The sequence below is a fragment of the Lemur catta genome, chromosome 11 (genome assembly GCF_020740605.2).
Source record: "Lemur catta isolate mLemCat1 chromosome 11, mLemCat1.pri, whole genome shotgun sequence".
Classification (NCBI taxonomy): domain Eukaryota; kingdom Metazoa; phylum Chordata; class Mammalia; order Primates; family Lemuridae; genus Lemur; species Lemur catta.
The window spans coordinates 36718547-36743890 of record NC_059138.1 but is presented as its reverse complement, the minus strand read 5'-3'; the positions used below and the strand labels follow the sequence as shown (position 1 = coordinate 36743890).

Below are 25344 nucleotides of genomic sequence, written 5' to 3'. Positions count from 1 at the left end.
ACTCTATCCCCAACCCATGTCCCTGTCCTTAGTTGTATCTCCCCCAGTGTCTATCATGTTGCCTTGTCTGGAGAAGGAGATCAGGAAGAGGTTATTGATATGATAGGTTGAGAGAACTTCTTTACCTTGGAGAATTGATCAGTATCAAATGTGTGACCAGATGAGGACCATGGAAGCTGATTTTTCTCTTTGGTATTCTATACATTTAGACACTCCAGGTGACTGGGTTTGGGTTTTGAGTCTGCCCAACCTAAAACTTTCCATGATCAAAGGATTGGATCATCATCATCATCGTTATGGATAAAAACATCAGTGGTGAATGAAGCAATTGCTGGAAGAAAAGAGTAGTTTTTTAAAACATAAAATCTTACAGATTGGCATTTGATATGAAAATAATTTGTCTTACAAAAAGAAAAACAGAAACTATACACCCCCTTTGCTGTTTACTAATCTTAATTTGGACCCTGTGATACTGATCGTGGTACTCAGGTTCACAGAGATCAAGACATTGGACACTCTAGGAAATTAATGAGATTATATGGAATAAAAATTAAGTGGAACAAGTAAGAACTCTATTTATATGCTACCTCTGCCAGGAAACCTTTTTATTGATTGATTGATTTAATTTAATTTTATTTTTTTTGGTCACCTGTGATAACTCCTTCATGCCAGGAAACCTTTACTGACAACTCTTATCTCTGCCTCCACCCCCTAAACACACAAGAATCATGAGATTAGACGCCCTTCCCATGTACTCACAAAGCATCCTGAGTGCTGTATTACAATCACCTACCTACAGGTGTCTCTCGCCCATTTCTGGGTCACGAATGCCTCGAGACATCTGCTTTTTAGCTTCTTTTGTGAACAAACAATATTTTTCTAGTCACAGCTAATTATTTCACACATCTTTCCAATCCTGTGTAGACATGTTGAACATTTGTAATTAATACCTGATTAATCGTGAGAGACTTTTTTCCCCAGGACCTTTTCCAGTGGTCAGTTTAATGGTGGGATCTGTTGTTCTGAGCATGGCCCCCGATGAAAACTTTCTCGTATCGAGCAGTAACGGAACTGTGTTAAATACTACCACGGTAGACTCTGAAGCTAGAGATGCAGCAAGAGTGTTGATTGCGAGCACCCTCACTCTTTTGGTTGGAATCATACAGGTAATGGACTTACGAGTAAAATATAGATCGGTGTAATTTTTATTTGAAATTAACCTTAAAGCCTATGGATTTACAGGTTCTCCTAAAAGCAAAACAAAATAATTTCCTGGCTCCCAAAGTTATTTTTTGTTTTAGGTCAGATGCTAAAATAGTCAGCAAGACTCCACTTATTAAGGCTCACTTATCATCAAAGTCAGAGACAGAAAAAAAGCACAGAAGAATATGTGTAATTCAATTGAGGATGAGAGAAGGGAAGTGTTCCGGAATCCATAAAAGAGAAAAAAGTGTTCTGGTGAGCGGAGCCGCAGGACCTGAAAGTCATAGAAATAAGCTACATGATTTTTGCTTTCCTTAGTACTTATATAGAAATACTTCAGGGTTTATATTACATGTTTTCAAATTTTAGAGTGGTGGAGGGGAGGGGAGAGACAGGGCATTGAGAAATTCACATGTATCCTACAAGTATTTTTGTGCTGTAGGCAGGATACCAGTGTTTTAATTGGTGTTAAGCTTAATTTGTTAATATTTCCAGAGAGTTGGTTCTTCTCTCTGGCAAACATTTCATTTTTCCTTCCTTCTTCTTATCCTAGTTGATATTTGGAGGTTTGCAGATTGGATTCATAGTGAGGTACTTGGCAGATCCTTTGGTTGGTGGATTCACAACAGCTGCTGCCTTCCAAGTTCTGGTTTCACAGCTAAAGATTGTCCTCAACGTTTCAACCAAAAATTATAATGGGGTTCTCTCCATTATCTACGTAAGTGTTGCTTCTTACTCCAGGGAAGGGTCACTGTTCAAAAAATACACTCTCTCTCTTTAACTTGAGTCTGGAGAACCCATGTTCCTCTATGCGTATTTTGGGAGCCATTGAAAGCACTTTATTGCTTCTCTGAAAGAAGCATTAAATCAGGAGTAGCATTGAAGAAGGCAGATTTTGGCAGGTGCAGTGGCTCACTTCTGTAATCCTAGTGCTTTGAGAGACTGGGATAGGAGGATTGTTTGAGGCCAGGAGTTTGAGACCAGTCTGGGCAACATAGTGAGACCCAATCTCTACAAAAAAAATTAAAAAATTAGCAAGGCACAGTGGCACATGCCTGTAGTCCCAGCTGCTTGGGAGGCTGAGGCAGAAGGATCCCATCAGCCCAGGAGTTTGAGGTTGCAGTGAGCTATGATGATGCCACTGCACTCTAGCTGGGGTGAGAGAGCGAGACTCTGTCTCAAAAAAATAAATAAAGAAGGCAGATTTTCAAATCATTGTTCTCAATTGGTCAAAATGGTTTCTGAAATAATTACTGCACTTAAATCATAAATGAAAACCAAGTGATATAATGAAGTAAAGACTGGTCTGGGATGTAGTAGACTTGAGTTTAATCTCCGCTTTGCCTCTGACGTGTGAGGTGACCTTGGACACATCAGGTAGGGTAATGACTGCAAGTTCAGATTTAGAGCTGGTTGAAACTGGATTCATTTTTGTTTTAATTTCAATAGATTTAGTGGGTACAAATGGTTTTTTGGTTTCATGGATGAATTATATAGTGGTGAAGTCAGGGCTTTTATTGTACCCATCACCCAAATAATGTACATTTTACTCAATAGGTAGTTTTTGATCCTTCACTCCACTTCCACCCTCCCTTTGGATTCAAATTCTGACTCTACTACCTACTAGCCATGTGAGCAAATCACCATGCCTTAGTAATAAAAACCACCTCACTGAATTGTTAAATAAGAATAGATGAGAAGCATCGGCTCAGGGGCTGGCACATAACAAGTACTCCAAAACAAAAAGTAGTTATTTTGAAATTATTTCAAAGCATCTTTTCTTTCTTATTTATGAAATGAAATAATTAGGAATGTAGCTCTCAGGCCCTTTCTAACCATGAGAGTCCATAAAATGCATAATATAAATGTCTCAGCAATTATAGATGAAAAGGAACATCAGATTCAAAGATGATTCAGTATGCAAAGGAGATGCAGAAGGAGGATGTAGATCGCACTAATTTGATTTGAAAAAGTTCTTGGATCTAAATATATGTCCTATCTAGAGTGTGTTATTGGTGCTTGAAAAATGGTGATAATAGTAACATGATGTCATCCTAACTTGGGGAGAATGATACTACATAGAAATAAAGTGCCAACATTAAGAATGGAGTTGAAGTCCTTTTATGACCCATCTATTAGCTTGTAAAACAATGTAAGGCCAACACATATCTAAGGAATAGGCTCGATTTTATAACAGTGCCATAATCCCACACTACTCCATCCATTCAACAGATATTACCTAGTGCTTCCTACGGGCCAGGTACTATGCTAAGCAGTGAGGATACCTAGAGGAGGCAGAATAACAGTGATTGAGACTATGGACTTTGAACTTTAAGAGACTTGATTTGGAGTCCTGGTTTCACCACCCACGTGACCTTGGGCATGTTATATTTAATGTCCCTAAGGCTCAATGTCTTCAATTGTAGAATAGGGCTAATAATGGTAGCAATTCTTAGAGTTGTGGGGATTGTTTGCTTCCACATTAATTTGGTCATCATTCTTTGTTTGTTTTTTTTTCCTTTCCAAGTCCTCAGTTCTCTCTGAGTCCTTTTGGCTGCCTTATTCCGACAGGATCTGTCACTTCTGCAGCTGATGACACATCCTTCTTTTACTCTCTGCCCATCAGCTGTTCATTCATTTATTCCTTCATTCTCATTCATTCAGTTTATCTATTCAATCAACATTTATTGAAAACCCACCCTGTGTCGGGCACTGTTCACTCGCTATGTAAACCCACTGACTCTTGAACCCACCCAAACATCCCTTACTGAGCAGACTAAGCCCCTGTGTGAACGTTGCCAGCCCTGCATCTGCACAGATGGCAGGAGGCCTAGACCAGTGGTTGACCTGTGTCCCTGGCCATGGCTGGACCTTTACAGAACATGGAAAATGGTTCTTCTGGTCTCCTAGGATTATGTTTAAGAAGAAACTTACTGCAAACGATTTCACTTTTGACAGGAACAAAAGTGACCAGGAAACACTAGACCAAGGTCAAAATAGTTTTTAAACCAAATACAATCATTATGTGACTTATTTCCTGTTGAATATTTTTCTTGAAGTTTCAGTTTAGTGTGTGTCATAGAATTTTGCAAGAAATTCCTCACAGGCCAGCCACGTTGGATGAAGGCATTTCAATCATCCCTGTGTAGTGGTGAATATAACCTTGCTCTTCTGAAAAGAAAGAATCAGCAGGTCTGGAAATAATTGCATAAGTGTTAAATGAGTCACTCAGTCCCCAGCAGAGAATTTTGCTTATGGCATTACTATTGCAATCATTTGTGAAAGAAGCCTTCAATAAATGCAGAGCAGTAGTGCATTCTTCCAGGAAGGACTGTAAGGTTATTGTAAAATACTTTGCCAGGAATGTTGTTAACATCCCTTTTGCTGTTAGGTTGTACTTTGGTTTGTCTTGCCTTCTCCCTTAAAGAAGTACTGACAACTGGAAATAATGAATATAAAGAATTGGAGGAGAAAATACTAGGGAAAAAAGAAAAAATCTTAATTCACAAATGCTAGAGATGCTGGATATAGGATAGAGAAGGCAGAATGACAGGGTGTTGGCAACAATTTATAATTAGTAATACCGTGGGTGCCACCATGTAGCACCCAATTATCTAAGTGAATCTCCCAGTCCACTTGTCTGATTGTCTTCCCTTCTCTGTAGACAAGGGTCAGAGTTTTGAAAGCCACCGCTAAGCTTTATCAGACTTGTGACTTTGAACCTAATAATATTTTACTATGTAGAATTTATGTCATTAGAATAAACAAAGTAACACTTTCAGGGTTGATCTATATGTATATACACAGAAGATCTGATAGCAGGAAATGCCTGACAGCAAGAGGTGATTATGAAGGGTTTGTTATGTTAACGGAGATAAGTATATTCAGCTCCAAAAGTTAACTGATAAATTCTTTCATACACAGTACTGGGCATGATTTGTCCTTATTGCTTCATACACCCAGGTAATGCTGGGCAAAACAAAGAATTTATCTAGATGAAATGGTCCTAAAATTCTCCAAACATGGTAGGAAATATAGTAAAATATTGTCCATTACTGAAAAGCTCATTATAATAGTTTGAACTATTTAGAATTCTAGGCTAAAATACAGAATCATATGTATATCCATATTTTAAATATGTTATTATAGTATTTTAACAGTAAACTAAACTAGAAATACCATTCAGTGCTTTCTTAGAGTCTCATTTCTATATCTTTGAGTACAATCTTATGATTTCAGTTTATATGGATGAGTTTTATTTCTACATAGATTGAACTTTCTGTTGTAGAACTTTATGTAAGAGACACTGAACGATTACTCAATATGTATACAGGCAACTCACATATATACTCATATGCCTTGCTTGATGCAGTTGTGTAATTAATATAAACTGATTTTGGTTTTTGCATCTGATATTACATTTATTTATTTATTTGAGACAGGGTCTTGTTCTGTCTCCCAGGCTAGAGTGCAGTGGCGTTATCATTGCTCACAGCAGCTTCAAACTGCTGGGCTCAAGTGATCCTCCTGCCTCAGCCTCCCAAGTAGCTGGGACTTAGGCAAACACCACCACACTTGGTTAATTTTTGTAGTTTTTGTAGAGATAAGGTCTCGCTCTTGCTTAGGCTGGTCTTGAACTGACTTCAAGCAATCCTCCCACCTTGGCCTCCCAAAGTATTAGGATTATAAGTGTGAACCATTGTGCTGGGCCTTATTTATTTATTTTTAGACAGGGTTTCACTCTGTTGCCTGGGCTAGAGTGCAATTGCATGGGCTCACGTGATCCTGCCTTAACCTCCCAAGTAGCTGAGACTACAGGCATGCACCACTGTGCCTGGCTAATTTTTTTGTAGGGTTTGGGTCTTGCTATGTTGCCCAGACTGGTCTCAAACTCCAGGCCTCAAGCAATCCTCCCACCTCAGCCTCCCAAAGTGCTAGGATTACCGGCATGAGCCACCACACTCAGCCTCATATTACATTTTTAATACACCAGAGGTCCTTTTTATTCAAAGGTCTAAGTGACTCTCATAGATTAAATGAGTATCCACTAGTGATTATTTTTGTAAGATGAGAATGTTTTCCTGACTGGGATGCCTATTCCAAATGTTTTATCTTTTAAATTTTGATTTTTCCATCTTGAGTTGAAAAGTAAACCTTTATTGTGTAGACAGTTACTCAAAATATTATACCTAGCTCATGCATTAATGAGAGTCACCATCAGAAAATGAATTATGTAAAGGGCCAAATGCAATGATGACCTTTAAGCCTCTGAGGAGGTAGGGTTATTTGTTCCTATGTTAAATGCCCCACGTTCTTGTTGCTGTGTCTGTTTGTGGTAATTTACCCATTTTCTTTTTCACCCTGCTGTCACTCTTTCATCTTATTGCTGTCAGTGTATCTGCCTATAGCCATTTTCAGTGACTCTGGAAAGAAGACAAAGTAAACTTGTTAGTATTGGGGTCAAAGTAAGAGCAAACTTTTACTCTGAGTGAAGAAAGTTCAAGAGACTTCCTGCAAGTTAAATGCCTGAACTCTAGTCCAGGCGCTTGGTGGAATGGATTTTGCTTGCACAATAACTTCTCTCCCTATTCCTTTACTCTTGAATGTGTTCCAGAGAGTTGAAGTTGCTGGCAAAATAACTCCTAGGTTACTTAATGTTCATTATATATAATTGGTACCAGATTGTTGTAATTATGTTAAGAATAGTTACCCATAAAAATAAGTAAAATACATGTTATAAACTATAAAGTGCTCCATTCTTTTATCTTCATATAAAAATATATATATAAAAGGACTCATTCAAAGAAAAGTAATCTTCACTGGAAAATTACTTGTCTCAGAGAGTTGTCTCAAAGATACCTTCCCAAATCATGCCTTCAACAGGACAGAAGTTAATAAAACAAAGACATCAATGTTCTTCCCTGGGATTCTTCCTTGCTAATTTCCTTAAAAACATCCTTGATTCCCAGAAACCTCCTATTTACAAAACAAAATTCTTAATAGTTTTTCTTGAACTGGCTTGTCTATGTACTTGGGAAGAGTTACTTTTATTTAAGTTATCTTAGTTCAAGTTTGATAAATAAAGCGCCATGTTTATTTCAAAAAATTTATACTTGGCCCAGCTATCAATTCAATAGCTTCTCTTTGCCATAAAGAATGGATCAGTCCACCTGTATCCACATAGGAAGTATTTTAGAAATTTTTTGTTATTATCTGTATCATTCAGGTTTAGAGAAGAGCTTTACCTAAAATTTTGGCTAATTGTGACCAAAACCAAAACCAAAAGAAACAATTGGGAATTTTGAGTTTGTCAGCCTTTAGTCTCAGTAATACCCTATCAACATGGTGAAAATTAGGCCATTTAATTAGTACCTGTAAAACCACTTTAAAATATAAACTTTTCAAGTTTTTCTTCAAGTAAAAGTATCTGTATAATGATACTTTTTCTTTTAAAATATCTTCAATTTTATTATAAAAATACAGACAAGCAAAAAGAAGAATATAGGAATCACCTGGTTTTACCTCTCCAAGTAAACCATTATTAATAACTAGGTGTATATATTCGTTGCAGAGACTGCATGTACTTAATGGTCTCTGTAGTAACCTACACATTGTTATGATGATTTTACATGAAACTTTCAGGTGTTGTTTGATGATGATATGATTTTTGATGTGGGAAGATTCATGTGAGAAATGATTTTGTATGTGTATCCCTGTAGCAGGAAGTATATAAAATTATTTTCTTTTTACAGACTTTGGTTGAGATTTTTCAAAATATTGGTAATACCAATCTTGCTGATTTCATTGCTGGATTACTCACCATTGTCGTCTGTATGGCAGTTAAAGAATTAAATGATCGATTTAAACACAAAATCCCAATCCCTATTCCTATAGAAGTAATTGTGGTAAGTAGAATATGTAGTTAGAAAATTCAGTAAGAAATTATTAAAACAAGTGGAGTTGTTTTGAAAAAAATCTTCCTTTGTTTTATTTCAGACAATAATTGCTACTGCCATTTCATATGGAGCCGACTTGGAAAAAAATTACAATGCTGGCATTGTTAAATCCATCCCAAGGGGGTGAGTATGGTGTTCCTCTTAGACAACACTAATATATTAAATCAGTACTTACTACTTAAATGAAACCTTTTATTACAAGCTTCATTTCCCTGATGCTCCTTCAATTGTCCTATTTGTGTGTGATCTTGAAGAAATACCCATTGTGCAAACTATCAAACAGTTATGTGTAGATATAAAGTTCAAGTCATTTGTTTAAAATCAGCCCCTATATGCTCTCTCTTTTTTCTTCATTTTCTTAAAATGGGCCAAACATATATAGTTAACACATGACTCCTGATTTAAACTCATAATTACAACATAATATAAATAGAATCACGATTTAGTAACATTTATTGCACTGTGAATGATCTGCTTAAGGAATCAAGGTCATCTAGTCTAAATTACCTGTTTAGTTTATTCATCTTAGATAATAATTATAGCATTTGTACCTATAAATAAAATGCAGCATCTTCAAGGGGAGTTTTGTGAATGTTTGGTAGTTTGATGAATTAGAAGACTAAAAACCAAGGTCCTTCATTCATCTCTGTCACCATCTAGTTTTGTGGTCCCAGGGAGGTTCTCCTGTAAGACAAAGGTAATGACAACAGCCAAAACCTCAACTCAAGCTCGTTATGAAACGCCAGGGAGATAGCTCATAAAATGCAGAGTGGACAAATTGCCCTACGCTATAATTTTATCATACGGAATTTAAAAGGAATCCCAGATGTTTATTATACTTGTAACATTAACTCCCAGCGTTTATGACTAGACCTGCTGTTTACCAGTAAGTACTCGTTTCCCCTCCCTTAACACTTGCCAGGGACCTTGTACCAGTCTGTTCCATGCTCTTAATAGCCACGCCCAGTGTCCTCCCAGTGCCTGTTCCACAGGGGATGACTGCCTTCCCCTTCAATTAATCTTACAATTTCCTCTACTGTCCAAAAAGTATTTGAAAAATGACAACTGGCTACGTGGGACTTAATTTACATATTATCCATTATAATGTTTCTCAAACTTACTTTTTTTTTTTTTTTTTTTTTTTTGAGACAGAGTCTCACTCAGTTGCCCGGGTTAGAGTGAGTGCCGTGGCTTCAGCCTAGCTCACAGCAACTGCAAACTCCTGGGCTCAAGCAATCCTCCTCCCTCAGCCTCCTGAGTAGCTGGGACTACAGGCATGCACCACCATGCCTGGCTAATTTTTTCTATATATTTTTAGTTGTCCAGCTAATTTCTTTCTATTTTTTAGTAGAGACGAGGTCTCGCTCTTGCTCAGGCTGGTCTCGAACTCCTGAGCTCAAACAATCCACCCGCCTCGGCCTCCCAGAGTGCTAGGATTACAGGCGTGAGCCACCACGCAAATTTACCTTTTGAAAGCATCATACGAGACCCTTTTCTTTGGTATAAATATCTATATTTTAATTATTTTTTATATGCTGGTATATATATTTAGATATGATCTATATTTCTTTACATTTGTAAAGCGTATATTTACTTCTCTATATACCTTTAAACGTTCCCAGTGTGTGTGAAAACTCCAGAACCACAGGCTGCGCCCCACTGTTTCCTGGCCGCAGGGGTGGCAGTGCACCCCGATGCCCCCTAGTGGTGTAACTCCCGTGAGACTTTTGATACAGATTCCTGGTTCCCATCCCAAACCTACTGAATCAGGCTTTCCAGAGGAGGGGCCTGGGAACTCATGATAAAAGATACAGTGTGACTACTTGAGATATGGAGTTTGCATCCTAACAGATCATTTCAGTAGTTGCAAACAATCACATAGAAATATAGTCTATAGATCCCTTTGTCAGGCTTCCTAATCTATAACAAGTTATAGGTGGTCCACAGAACATGCCCTGTCCTGTAAATCCATGTTCCATCAATTGACTTGGGGAACTCCTTTTTGCTGCCCTAAGGTATCCTTCCTGGCCCTCTACAGAGCTTTCCTGGCTGCTTTCCTCCTGAGAGTGGGTCTCTAGCCTCTTGCCCTTGAGTTTAATCAAGTGAAATCCTTTGCCAGACCGCCTGGTCAGCGTGGTCAGCTAACTTAACCATGCCTGGCCCTGAGGAGCATAAGCTCCTTCACGAGGACAGTGACCCCGTTTGTGCTGTTCAGCTGTCTCCCCAGCACAGTACTCATCTCACAGTAGGCGCTCAGAAAACATCTGATGAAGGGATAAGATACCTAAGCCTATGTCATTATGAATAAGCCACAAGAAAGGTCTTTGTTATCTGATCCTGCTTGGTAGCACAGAAACAATTCTAATGATATTAACAAACCTGAAAAAGAAAAAGTGGTGTGGAGAGATGGGAAAAGAGCAAGACAAGCAGATATTAAAGTGGCCGGGTGAGCACAATGAAAGGAAGAGGAACAGAAGGACTGATAGATCCCCTCTTGATCTCCCCCATGCTTCAGTCCTCCAATAAGGCTGCTGTTGGCAGCTTCCTTTTATCCTTTGGGGGCCAGGACCATATGTTAGGGTTGCTCGGTCCCCAATAACAATGTCCCATTGGACAGCCAAAAACTGTGGTTCCATGCCCTTCTCTCTACTCTCTCTCCTGGTACAAATATGCAGCTTCTCCATGTCCCCACGTCCAGTCAGCATCTGAGCATCCCACTAGGAGTCTCTCATTCTCTCATCGAGGTGCAGTCTTAACCAGCAGTCTCTTAAGAGGGCTGGTCACAACATGCGTCTCTTCTCATGCACCTGCTCTTTGTCCTGCAGCTCTTATGGCATCCAGTTCCTCACTCCTCAAGCCCAGGCTTCTCTTTTACCTCCTCTGTTGTAGTGGTGTGTGTGTGTGTGTGTGTGTGTGTGTGTGTGTGTATAAGCCTATAACAACCGCTCTGTCCTCTACATTTTAATCCCTGCTCTAACTCTCTCCTGCCTCATCTCTGATCACAGGTCCTCTCTCCTTGCCAGTGCCAGAAGTCCTCTTTGTCATCATGTTTGTTACCATTGTAAAGTGATGTGCTTTGCAGTTGCCCTTGACAGTGTGGCACAAGGGAGAACAGCAGTGGGGAGGCCAACAGAATCACAGCATCTCCTGGCTGCTTTCTGAGGGCCACGTTTCCCCTGTAGCTGGAGTGCGGTGCATGTGCCAAATGCTCAGGTCTAAGCGGGAGTGAAAATGTGCACTGGGCATTATGTTTATCATGCCTGACTCTCCTTTAGGGGTTTTTGGGGCCCTTCAGGGTCTACCTCTCCCCATCTTCATCTGTTCAGATGAGTGTATGTTCGTACGCTCTCCCCTTTGGGCTCTTGGTAGTGCTAGCTCATGATCAGGCCTGACAGGGTTGGCTGGGGCCAAACAGGCCCACTGAGTGTGCATAACGTTTGGAAAGAGCTGTGTCCATGGAAGGAAGGCAGGTGCTAGAAGAAAGGCTTACTTACAGGTCATTAGAGGATGTCCAGTCAGGGCCTCAATTGGCTTGGGGTAAACAAGGGCCTTAAGGGCTAGCATGATGGTACAAATGGGTGACAGGAGTTTAGCAGATTTAGGTTCTCCCAACATATACTAAGCACCTACTATGTGTGTGGGCACTAATTACTTACACAAGTAATACCTCATTTAACCTTATGTGAAGAGTATATAGCCCTCATTTGACAGTGGAGGAACCTGGAACCTGGTAGGCTTAAATAACATTCCCAAAGCCACTTGCAGAGCAATTCTGGTCCTTTGACTTTAAGTCTTTGCACTTTATACTTTGTAACCCTGGATAATCAAGGACCAGGTAATATTTGGAGAACTAGGCAGTCAGGTAGGCAGGTTGCTATGAAAACTAAACTCTTCTCAGGGCTGGAAAGTTATCCTGACAAGCCCCAGTTTCCTAAAGTAAGGTCAACTGGGTCTCAGGAACAAGACAGGAGCCTGATTTTAAGAAGTGTAGTCCAAGGTCAGATCCAAACTAGCGAGTGCTGTGATGCTGAGTTGCTCAAGTACGGGATCCGGGTTTCCAACCTCCTATCTGCCCACGGGTGGGGTTCATTTCAGAGCCTGCCTGTGGGGTAGGATGGGATATGAGGAGAAAGGGAGTTTGAAGATTAACTTCACCTGTAGGGAAAGGCTACAAGGGCAGAGGGCCAGACAGATCTTGTTTCTAGAAAATCATCTAATATCTCCCATTTATACCTGGACCTACTAAATGACCTCAAGCAAATCACGTCACTTTTCTGGATTTCAGTTTCTTTATCAACAAAATGAGAGGCTGAGTGCTGTGGCTCACTCCTGTAATCTTTGGGAGGCCGAGGTGGAAGGATCACTTGAGGCCAGGAGTTCAAGACAAGTCTAAGCAACATATTGAGATCCCGTCTCTACAAAATTTTTTTTTAAAAAACCAGGCATGGTGACGTGCACCTGTATGTAGTTCCAGCTACTTGGGATGCTAAGGCAGGAAGATCACTTGAGCCCAGGAGTTTGAGGTTGCAGCAAGCTATGACAATGTCATTGCATTCTAGCCTGGACAACAACAAAATAAAACAAAACAAAAATGAGAGAGGTAGATTCAACAATATCTAGGATGCTTGCTGGGTCTAAATTTCTCTGTGTTTTTTCTAAGACTCTTACTTTTACATTATTTTTTACCACTTCTCTCTAACTATAGGGGGAAAATGTAGTTTCCTATTAAAGGAACTTCTGGCATAAGTAAGGTAGGTGGGGGAGATTTTTGTGGCTGGAGAGCTCTGGAATGACACCATATGGATAGTTGTCAAGATATAGGTACATGAAGGTGTCTGCAAATTTTCATATTTGGGGACAACCTCATGATTATAAACTTATATTAATTTCTTTATATGGTTTGTAGAGTAGCTCTGGTTTGTCAAACAGGAGTCATTTGACCCCACAATCATCGGGATATTTTAGTCACTGTAGAGCACTGTTACGATTACATAAATTTAATCTTTTTTGGCCTCAAGAAGATTTTAAATGTTATGGCTCTTAGGATATGAATTTTCCACTGAGCTTTTTTAGCATCACGTATCTTTGTCTCTTCAACAGACCTGACATCTCCTCATGCAGAGTAAGTCTCACAGTATGGCTAGAATATCTTTTAAATCCAAAGAACTTTAAGATGAAATTGTGTAAGGAGAAATACCAATGTGTGAAATGGCATGGATGGAGTTGTATGATATTAAAAAATCAGAACAACAGATTTATTCATGTCAGAGATATAGAAGAGGCAACATATGTAGGCTCTCAAATAGCGGGCAAAGAAAGTAGCCAGTGAGATAGCGCCAACTTCTGATTAAAAATCGTAAAAGCAGGTGGGGCGTGGTGGCTAAGCCTATAATCCTAGCACCCTGGGAGGCTGAGGCGGGAGGATCACTTGAGGCCAGAAGTCTGAGGTTACAGTGAGCTATGATGACGCCACTGCATTCTAGCCTGAGTGACAGGGCGAGACTCTGTCTCCAAAAAAAAAAAAAAACTAAAAGCGATGCCACCATTTATGTTTCTCATGTGCTTTTTGTCCTCTTTGGCCAAGTACTTTCATGTCTAACGTGGCTGAGTGGGTATAGCATTTGGTAAGGTGGGAAAGACAATTGCGGTCAAATCGTCACAGCATTTTTCATTTAAAAACTCACTAGGTTTTTGCCTCCCGCACTTCCACCTGGAAGCCTGTTTTCTGAGATGCTGGCTGCATCGTTTTCCATCGCCGTGGTGGCTTATGCCATCGCAGTGTCCATAGGAAAAGTGTACGCCACCAAGTACGATTACACCATCGACGGGAACCAGGTATGGTCACGCTTTTGCTGAACTGGTTTGAAAGGGCCGAAAACAAGAAAAAAACATAAAAGATTTTGGTGTCAGCTAAAGAAGAGGTTGGAGTCCTTCATCTGTCCTTATTGGGTTGGTTTCCCTCCTGTGCTTGTTAATCAGAAGTTACTTTGAAATATGCATGCTGCATCACTGTGCAAACTTTTAAAAATTAAGTTGAAGTAATCCTAATTTTAAAAGAACAGATTCACTCAGGTCATTAATAACATTCAAAGTTAACATATTAAGTCAGAATAAGAATTCTTCAAGTAACCCAGGGCCCAGGGTCTCCTGGTAATTATTTTTAATGGCAGTTATGATACGACAAAGATAATTGTGACCACTTTAAATTGAGGTGGTTCACTGTACAATTAATAAACACAAGCAGTTTCTGTGGGCATGTGATCCATTGCCAGGCGAGCTGATTTCATGCTGATTGCAAACCTGCAAGTGTTGTACCTGTATGTTTCTGAAAACACAGCATAGCTCTCACAGCAGCTAAACGATTAGCAATCAAGCAGAGTAATAGCTCTGCTAGTCGTAATATCCTTCACAGCAATGTTCAATGCTTTACGTGAGAACTGCAGACACACCACTCACCAGGCAGTGAAAAGGCATTTTAGCAAAGGATCAGTTACTATTGTCAACCTTAAAAATTATTGAGAGCAATGAGGCCTCTCTTAGCTTGCACGAAGTCGGAGTCCAAACTCCTGATGCCTTACGAGGCCACCGGTTACCTTTAATGGTAAAAATTAAGTTGGACCAACAGGCAGGGTGGGTTTGGGAATTTGCTTTCTTAATGTACTTCCTTAAATACTCAGCGAGGGTCTTGCAGTTATTCTATTTGTAGCGTCCCTGTCATCCAGTCTCTCCCTTAGGAATTCATTGCCTTCGGGATCAGCAACATCTTCTCGGGATTCTTCTCTTGCTTTGTGGCCACCACTTCCCTGTCCCGCACCGCTGTCCAGGAGAGCACGGGAGGAAAGACACAGGTATGAAGTGACAGCTTGGTGACATCCGTCTCAAAGGACAAGTCAGGGGAATGGCAGCTCAGAAAGGCTTGCATAAGAACTGAGCAGGACAATTAGTCTTTGGGACTTGTGTGTCCTGATCTGATTCAGCTGGGCTTTCTTGTTCCACCCGCTCCCCCCGCCATCTAAAACCTCTTAAAGGACAACATTTGTGGTTTTCTGATACAGCAAATCTCAAATCTCTTTGTGTCAGTGCTCACCTGGCATATGGCTACACTTACCAGCTTTTCAGGGTCAATAACAACTGACAAGGAATCAGTAACAAAGAATGCTGATTTTTATCAATTTGTTACCTGAGGAGAGAGAGGGCCTAGTAAAAGCACTTCATGGCTTGGTGAGTTATTATATTTTCAGGAAAGTGAAAAGCTCTGTTCACATTTCCTTTACAAGGATCAGGAATTTCCTCTAGAGGCCTTTGGTCCTACAGAACACCAGTTTGCTAGCCAAGAATATTTTTGTTGTAACATTTTTGGCCTTTCTTCCTGAGTAAGATTTTTCTTTCCTAAAGTTCTGACTGTGAGTTTAATCTTACCCTTTAAATGTGATTTTCAGTTGTTGCCTTTACAAGGTGATAAAAAACCCAGCATCCCAGTTAATCTCTGGATAATCCCCCCGTCAACAGTCAGAAAGCTGGGGAGCCATTCTCAAAGGCCACCCTTCTCAGCCAGACATGGAGTCGGATATGCCACACAGAGTCCGGTGTGCCAAACCAAGCGGTCGGGGGCAAGGAACAGACTCAGGAATTGTTTCTGTGTGTTATGCCTTGAGGGTTTTATCCTCCCAACACAGAAAGAACTATTATTTATGAATAAAAAGTACATTGAGACTATAACAGAGAACAACAAACCCAACTACGTTGCATAAAACACACACCACAGAGTCTTCAAATGGGTTTTATGAAGGCAGAGAGACAAATAAGTATAAAAGAGAATGAGAAAACTAATGACTCTGACAGTGGCTTGCCCAGGGAGAGCTGTAATTGTCCCCCTGGTGCATGTGATGCTCCTTTCCTATTTATAATGGCTCTTATGACAGACTTGGAAGAATTGGCCTCTTCCAATTTTTTGGCTCCTTTTGAACAAAAATTTAATTTTCAGAATTTTTTCTTCAAAACAAAATAAAAAAAAAAAAAGAAAAAAACATTTCCAGCTCCGCAGGAGCAAGTAAAATAATACAGCCCATTCCAGGAAGCATAATCAGAGATCTGTGGCCAAGGGGAAGAGGTCAGAGCTAATTCCCAAAGCTGTGCCCATTTCAGGCCCCAGCTGTCGACAGCAGGAATTTCTGCTGCTTTCATCTGAGACAGAGCATTGACAAGCTGTCCCGAGTGCATGGTCTTAAGTAGGCGCAGTAAATCCCGAACTGCTGGTGTCCATTCTCCTGCTGTTACCTCTAGGCTCAAATGAGGCTTGGGCTGGCTGCACTGGTAAGAATGCCCGTGTAAAGTGACCTCCTTGGCCCAGGCTTGTGGGGGATAATGGTATTCTGGTAAGCTAATATCCCCAGCCACACACTGGAGTGTATTATATTTAGGAATGAAGGATGCCAGGATTTCAGGACTGAAGAATGAAACAAGTGCAGAAATGTCTCAGTATTTAATTACTGAAATGTATACTAACGTTCTAGGGTTAAAAGTCTAAGTACCTGGACCAAAATCCAGGGACTCTTGGCCAAATAAACTGGCACATCTTCTCTTGTGTGGCTTCTTGTGTTTTCTCTTACATTGAAGCCTCAGTGTCAGCATCTATAAAATGGGCATGATAATTGTATCCATCTCATAGGGATGTTGTGAGGATTAAATAAGAAAGTGTTAAGTCCTAGCACATACTTGTCAATGCTTGTTGTTCCACTCCTAAAGGTAAGAAGAGCATCTTAGTACCTATGATGCATATATTGTACCTGACACGTAAGAAACACTCGGCATATATTCGCTGAATGAGTGGATGGAAGAATGAGTATTGGTGGACATTAACTGGTCTCAGCACATGTACAGATTATAGAAAAACTAAACATTGCAATCCGCTCTTTCTCTCACCCCCAATCTGACTCCTAGTGATCCATGAAAAAGTAATTCTGATTATAAACTGCTCTCTAGCTTTTGTTACCCCACACTTAACAGAATAATTGATTTTCTAGTAATTGAATCTGCTTGTAAATATAAAATCTAGAATTTCCCACAAACCAGCCTTATAAAGTAAGTACAAATAATTGATCCCTTATGGATTTTAATATAGTGACCAAATTAGCCTTGGCCCCCATTAATGGAGACGACTTATTACATATACTTGACAAGCAGATGACCACTCTCCTGGCAGCTGGCTGTGGTCTCTGTCCCCAGATCTCCATATCTCTCACTGAGGCACAGAGCCCTACATCCACAGTGGGATGCAAATGGCTCAGGAAATATTGGTTAAGTAAGAGAGTTAAGGAAGGAAGGGGAGGGGAGGGGGACAGGAGGGAGGGAGGGAGGAGATCAGCTTCTCTGTTTAGTAAGGAGAGGGGAAAGCTCACCAAGGTACTGGGCACCTGTAGGTGTTGCGGTAGGAAAAGCGTAGAACAGGGAGCCAGACGTCTAGTACGTCAAATACATAATATTGCCCTAGGCTGACCCAACTGTAATCCCAACATAAATGATCCACTTGCCAGGTGGAGTGAATGCTTGCCTATTAAGTTCTCTAATTTTCTAGTTATATTGGCTGTGTCTGCCCATCTCCCTAACTCAGACATCTTGCTCTAGGCAGCGCTTGTGCTCAACACAGCCTTCCCGTGGCTTCCTCTCTGACTGCTTTGCTTCTGGCTTTCTGTCTCCTTTTCTCCTTTGTTTCAGAGCTTCTAGTCTTCACCTTGGCCCTGCCCCAGCTGTCTCAACAAAGAATTCCTTGGTCACCTAATCAAACCAGAGAACAGTCCCTACCCCCTCAGCCTCTCTCCTAACTATTTATGGATCTTAGGAGAGCTTTTTTTGCCAGCCAAGGTAAAATTCCTGAAGCTTCCTTTTACCCCTGCTATGGCCGGGTCACTCTGAAGCCACTGTTCTGGGCTGCTTGGGGGCCAAGCCCTGAGCCTGCCTCTAAGGAACTGTCAGAGGAAGCAGGAGACGCTGTCCCACCTCTCCACGTGCCAGTGTGGCATTTTGAATTTGCAATAGGACAGGTACATTTATTTTTCTCTGAGACTTTTATGGGAACCGCGTGCCACAAGGACGAAGTGTTATCAGAGTTGCTGTTACACCTGCTGGATCAGTAATGCAGAAGAATCAGGTACAATGCCAAGAGGATTTATTTCCCAAGAATATGGCCATGATGTCTGTTGTTGGGAAAGGGTGGTGGTCCATGTTCCCTGGCATGGAAAATAACTAGGTTGGCCTCCTGAATTGAAACTAAAATGATAGGGTTATAGGGGTATAATATATCCAAATGAAATCAGGTCAAACTGGCTTTACTTTAGTAGGCTCAGTCTCCAGATTTTCTTTAATTTCTCTGCCATAGCATATGTGTGTGTGTGTGTGTGTGTGTGTGTGTGTGTGTGTATGTGCCATTTTTGTTTTATAGAGTTGGAGCAAATCTCATTTCTGTCAACAGTATTGAGCAGAAGGGGGGAAGTGGGGAAGCCTGAAGTGAGCCTGGGAACAGGCTCTCACACACCCAGCGAGCTGGAAGACAGGAGTGGGGATGAACCCTTTTCATGGGAGGTGTGTGTCTTTCAGATTGCTGGTATCATCTCAGCTGGGATTGTCATGATCGCCATTGTGGCCCTGGGGAAGCTTCTGGAACCCTTGCAAAAGGTATAACCCTGCTTCCTCGCACACCGATTGCATAACTTCCCTTCACCACTCTGCTACCAGAGAAATAACAGGAGATTTAAAAATCATCACGTGGAAAACCATTCCCCTGAATAACACAGCCTTCCTTGTCTCTCTTGGCAGTCGGTCTTGGCAGCTGTTGTAATTGCCAACCTGAAAGGGATGTTTATGCAGGTGTGTGACGTTCCTCAGCTGTGGAGGCAGAATAAGATTGATGCTGTAAGTCACCCACCACTCATTTTTCTCTGAAATAAGATTTGGTTCTTATATGCTTCCTGCCATATCATCATGTTCCCCTGTCTCCTAAGTCTTACTTGCAGTCTGGGAATCCCAGAGCAGAAATTAGAATTGTGTGGATAAACCAAAGCCAGGAAGTTCTTCCACTTGAACTGCATTTTGTGAAGATCCTGTATCTCTGGGAAGATCCATTTCCAGCAAAAATCCCATATGAGGCTCATTTATATACCCTTGGCCTTTTGAAGCTAAAAAGCAAACAAATTTTTAAAACCCTAGATTAGAAGGACAAACAAAATAGAGCCAGGCATGGTGGCTCACACCTGTAATCCTAGCACTCTGGGAGGCTGAGGCGGAAGGATCACTTGAGCTCAGGAGTTGGAGACCAGCCTGAGCAAGAACAGACCCTATCTCTACTAAAAATACAAAAAAATTAGCCAGGTGTCATGGCTTGGGCTTGTAGTCCCAGCTACTCTGGAGGCTGAGGCAGGAGGATTGCTTGAGCCCAGGTGTTTGAGGTTGCTGTGAGCTAGGCTGATGCCACTGCACTCTAACCTGGGCAACAGAGTGAGACTCTGTCTCAAAAATAAATAAATAAGTAAGTAAAAGAAAAGAAAAGAAATTTAAAAAATACAAAACAACACAAAAACAAAATACAAAAACCCATGCTGATTTTACTTCTGACTAAAGTAACCTTCATAACTATTCTAAGGAATTGTAAAACCAGAAGCTAAGTGCTTTAGAGTTCTGCTCTAATTTAAACCTCGACCAACAAAAAGAATGAGAAAACTTCCTACATATTGATATAGAAAGATCTCTAAGACAAATTGTTAAGTCGAAAAGAGACTGAAATAGAAATGCTGGGGAAAAGTGCAGACATATACACAGAAATAAAAGAGGATCCAAGCAGAGAGGGAGGTTGGGAAAGGGTGGAGAAGGGAGAGGGTTGTGAGCAAGAGTTTTCACTGTATAACCTTTGAACCGTGCAAAGATATTACCTATTCAAAAATTTAACAACAAATAAAATGGGACAGTTGGTCTTTATTAGGAAGGCCAATTTCTACTTAAATACGAAATAAGTGAAGTCATGATATTTTTTAAAAGCTATAATTTGTGTGTGGATAATTGATGTTATTTTTACAGGTAGTCTATCACCTGATGGTGCCTCGTGAATTAATATAATTCTTTTCATTTCCATTTTTTTCTAGGTTATCTGGGTGTTTACGTGTGTAGTGTCCATCATTCTGGGGCTGGACCTTGGTTTACTCGCTAGCCTTATATTTGGACTATTGACTGTGGTCTTGAGAGTTCAGTTGTGAGTAATATAAAACCCAGATTTCCTATAAACAGGACAACATGCCCTAAGCTTTCTTGTGCCGTTTTGATAAACATAGTGAAACCACTTTCTTTCATTGTAGTTACTATACATTGAGTGCTTCTATGAATTAAGCACAGAGTGCTTTACAGATATTATTTGACCTCCAAAACAATCCTATGACTAGGCCGCGCACAGTGGCTCATACCTGTCTTTTAGCACTCTGGGAGGCCGAGGTGGGAGGATCACTTTAGATCAGGAATTGGAGACCAGCCTGAGTGAGAGCAAAACCCTGTCTCTACTAAAAATAGAAAAAATTAGCCTGGTATGATGGTGCATGCCTGTAGCCCAAGCTACTAGGAAGGCTGAGGCAGGAGGATGGCTTGAGCCCAGAAATTTTTGGTTGCAGTGAGCTATGATACTCCACAGCTTTCTAGCTGGGGTGACAAAGGAAGACTGTCTCCAGGAAAAAAAAAAGAATCTTATGAATAGGTCTGATTATTTTCATTATACAGGTGAGAAAACTGAAGCTCAGAAAGAGTAAGAACCTCCCCTAAGGTCACACAGCTAGTAAGTGGAAGAGCTAAGATTTGAACCCAGATGTATTTTACCCCAAAATCTATGCACTTCGTCACATGATCTATTGCTGTGCTTTCCTTGTAGTCATGGTAAGACTAAAAGATATATAGTTCAGCCAAAGATTGGGGTTGCAGTTGCTTTCTAGTTTGTTTTTATTATTTTGTTTTTGTTTTTTGAGACCAGTTCTTGCCTTGTCACCCAGGCTGGAGTGCAGTGGTGTGATCACAGCTCACTGCGAGCTCCAACTCCCTGGCCTCTTCCAATTTCTTGGCTCCTTTTGGACAAAAATTTAATTTTAATTTTTAAAAAAAAATTTTTTTTTCTCCACTCCTGGCTCAGCCTTTCAAGTAGCTGGGATTACAGGTACAAGCCACCATGCCCAGCTATGAATAATTTTTAATTTTTTGTAGAGACAGAGGTCTCACTATGTTGCTCAGGCTGGTCTTAAACTCCTAGCCTCAAGGGATCCTCCCACCTCAGCCTCCCAAAGTGTTGGGATTACAGGCGTGAGCCACTGCGTCCAGCCTGTAGTTTCTTCTTTTAAATGAGTTGAAGTGTGTGAGGCACTGGATTCAAGGCTTGGGACAAGATAGCTGCTAAATCTGTTATAGTTCATTTTCTTCTTTTAAAGCTAGTAACCCAAAAGTTACATAATGCAGAACAGGAGAACTTTAAAATAGTTGATTATAGCCAGAATTCATTCAGATCGGTCAAATAAGGCATATAGCCAACAAGCCGCAAAATTACATGGGGCAACATCGTTAGCACATATGCAGAGTGAAAGCAGCAAATGCACGACTTAAATAATGAATAACAGTCGGTGATGGACAGTGAGGGAGCCTGAAAGTGGTGTTTTGGTTGCTTTTGTTTTGACTCTTGAGAGGCTTTAGCCACATGCCCTCCTGGGCCCGGAGGGGAACAGAGCCTCTCTCCTTCCTCCTTGCCGCCATCGTCTTTCCAGACTTCTGGGCCCCTCTCTGCCTGCACTTGGGCGTGAAGGAAGAAGAAACCTGGAAAAACATCAACATAGATGTCTCCACGTTAGCATAAGCTCACCTCTCCTGTTCCACCAGCCAGTTTCCTTCCTGCCCTTCTTCCCTCCCCGGGCACGTTGGTGCCTACCCAAAAGGCGTGCGTTCTCTGCCTCGGCACCCAGAAACAGTTGCCCATGGCCTGAAAAAGTTCGCCAGCTCCCAAAGTGCCCAACTTGCTGCTAGGAAATAACTCAGAAACTGTCCTTAGAAGATGCTACCTCTCATGCCGTATATGCCTCAGTGTCTATTTTTTCTTGTGTAGGTGTGGTTGGGAAAAAAGGGTTTTATAGAGAGACTAGCTTATGCGCTTTAAGTTAAAAATCAGCACAACACAGTAAGCCAAGCAAAAACTGGTGGCAGATTTTAGCTACTGGTTTGGTAACTAGGCTTTTAGCCAACAAAAAGCAGTACCCTGCATGGTATTTAATTTCCAGTAATTATAATGTTGATCCGGAGAGCACAATGCTGAAAGTTACCCCAAACAGATACTCTTTCTTCAGAAATTGTATTTAGTGTATGTCCCTAGTCATACTTGAAGAATCATGAAATTTATCTGATTCCATCAGGAACAGGAAATCAACAGTCTGGTTGATGGGAAGGGCTTATTTCTGGTCCTCCCTGGCTCCTATTTCTATAAATAGAGACTAATCTGATCCCCAGCAGACTCTCCATACTTCATCAGAAAGTTGCCATAAGTCACAAAAAAGAGGCAGGCACTGAAGACCCAGGGGTTAAATCAGAGGCTGTGTTTTTCTTTACCTCTGGGCCTTTTCTAACGTCTCTGAACCTCGCTTGACTTAGCAATGAAAATAAGGATATTACTGCTGAACTTTTAGGGTTATGGTGGGGCTTAAATAAGATTTCACATGTGTGAAAGCTCATTGCTCATCCTACAACGTGTGGTGCACGTGAAAGTGTGATGCTCATTATTTCTCTCAGCCATCAAAAGTGAGGCACAGTTTCTCCTTCTCCCCCACTGCCACACAAACACCAGCTGTTCATTTCAGAGTTAGCAACAGCAAAATGTCATCCGCAATAGAGACAGAGTCCAAAACACCAGAATGATGGGCTCTTTAGTAGCTGTTATTTGTTTTTAACTTTTTATTCCAAAATATGACTGTTCCCAAAAAAATCTTGACCTTGATTTTTCTTTTCAGTCCTTCATGGAATGGCCTTGGAAGCATCCCTAGCACAGATATCTACAAAAGTACCAAGAATTACAAAAATGTAAGTGCCTCTGTGAGATATTGGCTGGACTTGGGTTTATGAGCCTGGAATTTCAGGAGTTGCATATTTCTCTTTTAGCACGTCTGGTACCAGGTAGCTGAAGGGGGAGACTTCTGTTGAGAAAGTCCATTAGTCCACGGAGAGTGTCATGAAGACTTTTGACCCAATGTACCTTCCGACATCCATGGCTTGTATGAATTTTGCCCATGCTAGCTGGATATCATTTTAATGTAAAATCATTGTGGGAGGGACTTAAAAATAATAGGCAATTAGATTATTTCCAGATGTTCAATCAAAGTTTTATTTCTCTACATTATAATTCTTCTATGAAATTGCCTAAAATCCCTTTAAGATTTTCTTTATTCAGTTATAACAAGAGATTTTCAAATTCTCTGTCACCAAGGCCTTATTTGACATTTTGCTTTATCCTTGGAATTGGAAGAAATAATATGTGCCATAAGAAATGAAAAACAAAGAAATTAAACATCCCACTGATGAGCTTGTGTTGCCTGCAAATAAAATTGCTTAGTGATCACTAGGGGAAACAAAGATGAAAAATCAGAGAAAGTAAATGAAGAAAACATAAATTTAGCTAAAAAAAAATTTAATGTGAGCCTAGGAAGTTGTAGTCTAATTTTACCTTAAACATTAAAGAAATGTTGGACACTGAACCTGGAATTTCAGGAGCTGCTACAATCTTTCTGTTACATCGAACCAAGTGCCATCAAGAGCTAAAAATCATTTTAGAGAATTTTTGGCTCTGGGCAGGGAACCCTAGACTGAGTTTGGGGTTCTGAGTTCTAGGTGCCATCTTGGTGAGGTCTTGCCCACATCACTTGGCCTCTCAGGGCCTCAGTTTGTTCATCTGAAGCAGCGAGGCTAAAATTGCTATGATTCTATGATTCATGGATTCTATTTTTGGTGTGGCCATTGTGTACCAGGGAAAGAATAAGCAGATGACATTACAGGCCTCAGTTCCTGTAAATCTCCTTGATTTTGCTTTTTTTTTTCTTTGCTGCTTTTAAAGAATTTTAGCAAAATCAAGAGGGTCAGTGGTATTAACTTGAAGCAAATCACTTCACCATTTTGAGCCTCAGTCTCTTCATCTGGAAATCAGAGGATTGAATAATTACACTCTAAGGCCCTTTCTAAGTTTGACTTCCTATGGGACTGTGGAGGTCCCTGCGTGTTGGTAACCTATTGCTTCCCTGCTGGGATGAAGCCTTTATTCCAGAAAGGTTGAGTCTGCTGCCCAGCTCCTCTGAGCAGTCGTCATCTGGCTCTTTGCTGTTGACAACTTAAACAATAAGTGACTGAAAATGAGAGTCACACTCAATTGAGATTTATTAAGCCAAAGTCTGAAACACACCCAGGAAAAGCACAAACCACAGAAGCACTTGTGGCCTGGGCTCTCCACAGGAGTTGGGAATTCAGTATTTAGGGAAAGAAAGTGTATAGGGAAAAAAAGGAGGGTAGGGGGGTGAACAGTGAGGCGAAGGGTTACATTCTTGTGAAGCTCTAAGTGTGGTGCCAGTAAATTACATTTTACATAAGACAAGGTGAACACTGAAGCAGGGAGTGGAGGAAGTAGTCAATGACTAGTTTTCCCAGAGTGGGCAGAAAGGTGATTGATCTTACCTTGTCCTTGGTCTGCATCTGTGGAGATAAGATTGTTGGTTGTGAAGCGGAACAGAACTCAGGTTCAAGAATTTATTTAGGCTGCAGTCCTATGGTTATAATTGGCCTGTGCTTGCTTTATAGAGGGCTATATATCTTGAAAGGTTTAGGGCTGAAGGGAATCAAAAATATTTTCTCCCAAAATACATTTCTTTGACATATTTTGAGACGGATGCCGGCAGGCAGAAATAATGCTGCAAAGCTGTCTCGTGAGGGGGAAATTTGCATCCTGTGAGAATCTCCGTTAATGCAGCCAGGTCCTCCTAATCCGCTGTAGGAAAGATTAACTGAGAGTCTGACAGCTTTAAAGGTCTGAACAGAAATATTTACCATCTGTTCTCTCTGAGGGCTGTTACCCCGGAGCCTTTATGTGCATAACAAGACCACCTTTGCTAGCCAAGCTTCCATTCTCCCTCCCGTAACCCCTCAT

The 25344-nt window shown here is 40.8% G+C and overlaps 1 protein-coding gene across 3 annotated transcripts in view; it reads left to right on the top strand.

Moving 5' to 3' along the window:
- SLC26A4 (solute carrier family 26 member 4) overlaps positions 1-25344 on the top strand; it is a 50968-nt gene that overhangs the window by 10900 nt on the left and 14724 nt on the right. For all 3 annotated transcript variants that reach the window (XM_045565442.1, XM_045565443.1, XM_045565444.1), the window contains 10 exons: positions 982-1166; positions 1757-1921; positions 7956-8108; positions 8200-8282; positions 13847-13994; positions 14894-15007; positions 18753-18830; positions 18972-19067; positions 20291-20397; positions 23168-23237. In XM_045565442.1, coding sequence (XP_045421398.1) covers positions 982-1166; positions 1757-1921; positions 7956-8108; positions 8200-8282; positions 13847-13994; positions 14894-15007; positions 18753-18830; positions 18972-19067; positions 20291-20397; positions 23168-23237 — 1199 coding nt within the window. The remainder of the gene's footprint in view (positions 1-981; positions 1167-1756; positions 1922-7955; positions 8109-8199; positions 8283-13846; positions 13995-14893; positions 15008-18752; positions 18831-18971; positions 19068-20290; positions 20398-23167; positions 23238-25344) is intronic.